Raw genomic sequence first — 3807 nt, 5'->3', positions numbered from 1 at the left:
CACTACTACCACTACCACCACCCCCACTACCACCACTACTACCGCCACCACTACCACCACCACTACCACCACCACTACTACATCTACTACCACTACTACTACCCCTACTTCCACTACTACTACCACTACTACTACTTCCACTACTACCACTATTACTACTACTATTACTACCACTACTACCACTACTACCACTACTACCACCACTACTACCATTACTACCACTACTAACAATGCTGCCTCTTCCACCACTACTACTAGCACGACTACCACTACTACCAGTACTACTACTACCACTACTACCTCTACTACCACTATCACTACCACTACTACTACTTCTACCATTACTACAACTACTAGCACGACTACCACTACTACAACTACTACCAGTACTAATACTACAACCACTGCTACCACCACTACTACCACTATTACTACCACCACTACTACTACCACTACTACCTCTACTACCAATACGACGACTTCTACCACTACTACCACTACTACCACTACTACTACTACTACTACTACTACTACTACTACTACTACTACTACTACTACTACTTCTACTATTACTACTACCACTTCTACCACTTCTACTACCACTACTACCACTACTACCACCACTACTACCACTACTACCACCACTTCTACCACCACTACTACTACCACTACTACCTCTACTACCAATACTACGACTTCTACCACTACTACCACTACTACCATTACTACCACTACTACTACTACTACTACTACTACTACTACTACTACTACTACTACTGCTACTACTACTACTACTACTACTTCTACCACTACTACCACTACTACCACTACTACCACGACTACCACTTCTACTACTACTACCAGTACTACTACTACCGCGACTATTACCACCACTACTACCACTACTACTACTACTACTACCACTACTACTACCACTACTACCGCTACTACCACTACTACTACCTCTACTACTACTACTACATCTTCTACTGCTACTACCACTACTACCACGACTACCACTACTACCACTTCTACTAGTACTACTACTACCGCCACTTTTTCCACCACTACTACCTCTACTACCACTTCTACCGCTACTACCACTACTACCACTACTACCTTTACTACCAATACTACGACTTCTACCACTACTACCACTATTACCACTACTACTACTACTACTACTACTACTACTACTACTACTGCTACTACTACCACTTTTACCACTACTACTACCACTACTACTACTACTACCACTACTACCACTACTACCACGACTACCACTTCTACTACTTCTACCAGTACTACTACTACCGCGACTATTACCACCAATACTACCACTACCACTACTACTACTACCACTACTACTACCACTTCTACCACTACTACCACTACTACTACCTCTACTACTACTACTACATCTTCTACCGCTACTACCACTTCTACCACGACTCCCACTACTACCACTTCTACTAGTACTACTACTACCACCACTTTTTCCACCACTACTACCTCTACTACCACTACTACCGCTACTACCACTACTACCACTTCTACCACTACTACCACTATTATTATTACTACTACTACTACTACTACTACTACTACTACTACTACTACTATTACTTCTACCACTACTACTACCACTACTACTACGACTACCACTACTACCACGACTACCACGAGTACCAGGACTACCACTACTACCACTACTACCAGAACTACTACTACCACCACTACTACCACTACTACCTCTACTTCCTCTACTACCACTACTACTACCACTACTACCCCTATTACCACTACTTCTACCACTACTACTACTACTACCACTTCTACCACTACTACCACTACTACCACTACTACCACTACCACCACTACTACCACCATTACTACCACTGCTACCACCACTTCTACTACCATAACTACCACTACTACCACTACTACCACTACTACCACTACTACTACTACTACTACTACTACTACTACTACTACTACTACTACTACTACTACTACTACTACTACTACTACTACTACTACTACTACTACTACTACTACTACTACTACTACTACTACTTCTACTTCTACTACTACTATAGTAAAGTTCTGGAACTCTACATAGGGTTTCCATCATGGGCCGACCACCCCTAGGGTATCCATCATGGGCCGAGGACTTCCCTTGTATTTCCCTAGCCTTATTCGACTTCTAGGCTCACATACCCCATCATGGGTCGAGCACCTTAGTGTTTACATCATGGACCAACTTCCATTCTCCTTGGGAGATTTCCAGGGATCTAGGGTCTAAGGTGGTCGGCCCAATCATATTCCGACCACCTGGGGTCGTTAAAAAAAAATCTTCTCCTTTATTGATCTCTTTGGGGTCTTCTTTGTACTATACAATTTATTGGATACTTGAACCTTAGTCCTCTATCTTTTTTGTGAGGTTTACATCCCTAGGTTGGTTGGCCTATGGTGGTAGGTCCACCACCTATGCCCATTCTTTCACGTTTTGTAAGCTTAGGGACTTAGGGTGGTCGGCCTAGGCTTAGTTCTACTAGGTCAACCCCTTCTTTTAGACTTCGATCCTTTTTTCCAAATCTAGGGGTGTCCTATGGTGATTGGTCTGAGCTTAGTCTCACTGGGCCGACCCCCTATATAGATTTTTCCCTTGATTTCTTCATTTTTTTCTCCTTAGTAATAGACATGCCCCCAGCTACTGGCCTATCTGGTCTGTAGCAGGGATCTTCGTTATGTTGATATACTAACTTTACTCTTTATTTTTCCTTTGTTGCAGATGTCCTTCTCCTCTTCATCAGATAAGTTTGTATGCGAGCGTACTGTCCAGGAGTTCTTGGAAAGGGTGAAAAGGATTTAGCATCGCTCTTTATATTTGTTCAGTGAGGAAGACTTCTTGAAAAGGTATAGCCCAATGGCGAGAGTAAAACAGAAAACTCAGCAACCTTCCGCAAATGACCCTCATATGGTCAAGCACATCACTCAGGGCTTTTCGTCTGTCTCTTCTTAGATCTGTTCTCAGCATAGTACTCCCCGTGGCTATCAAGGCACATCTGAGCGAAGTCATTCTTCTCAACGGAATATGTCCGGTCAGCGAGACTCATTGCAACGCCCTTTGCATCAGGATACCAGCTGAGTTCCCCATCACTCGTCTTCTCAGCGAGAACATACCGAGGGCTCTCATCGCCAGGATAATCATCCTCAGGAGCATTCTATTCACAGCATCCGGCCCAAGGTGGTTCGCCCTCCTTCCAAGAGGAAGATAGTCCCGTCAGCTGCGCCGCAGAAGAAGAGACGACAAAAAGAGTTCAATTCCATAGATTCTAGGGCCACCTTTGCCAATGAGATCATATGGAAACTAGTTGAGAAGCCTCGCCCTGCTGATTATGAGGTTGTTTGGTTTAAAGATGTTAGGAGTATATCCTAAAAGCATGTAAAAGACATTTATTATTTTGATGAGTAAATAAATACAATGGTCTATTATTGTTATATTTATATTATTAAATTATTGTTTGAATAATTTTGTAAATATCATAAAAATTCCATATTCATTGTAAGTACGGTTTGCTGAGTATCATGTTGATACAAATAATCTAGATTCGGATTATTGATGTGGTAAGACATCTCGGTAAAGGTGCCTTATATAATATGATTATATATGACATGGATCGATATAATAAAAGTCTTTATCCAAAAACCATTTACTAATAAAGATTTGTAATTCATATCATAACTGATGATCATTTATAGATCAACCTAAATCCTGAGTGTTCATGAACTCCTGTTCATGTT

The 3807-nt window shown here is 41.8% G+C and overlaps 1 protein-coding gene across 1 annotated transcript in view; it reads right to left on the bottom strand.

Moving 5' to 3' along the window:
• The window catches only part of LOC133825402 (uncharacterized), an 11440-nt gene extending 8280 nt beyond the window's left edge, over positions 1–3160 (bottom strand). Inside the window, exon 1 of the mRNA XM_062258353.1 lies at positions 3145–3160. Coding sequence (XP_062114337.1) covers positions 3145–3160 — 16 coding nt within the window. The remainder of the gene's footprint in view (positions 1–3144) is intronic.
• Positions 3161–3807: the final 647 nt, after the last annotated feature.

The sequence above is a fragment of the Humulus lupulus genome, chromosome 3 (genome assembly GCF_963169125.1).
Source record: "Humulus lupulus chromosome 3, drHumLupu1.1, whole genome shotgun sequence".
Taxonomy (NCBI): domain Eukaryota; kingdom Viridiplantae; phylum Streptophyta; class Magnoliopsida; order Rosales; family Cannabaceae; genus Humulus; species Humulus lupulus.
Note: the sequence above shows the minus strand (reverse complement) of the source record. Positions and strands in the feature narration are given on the sequence as shown.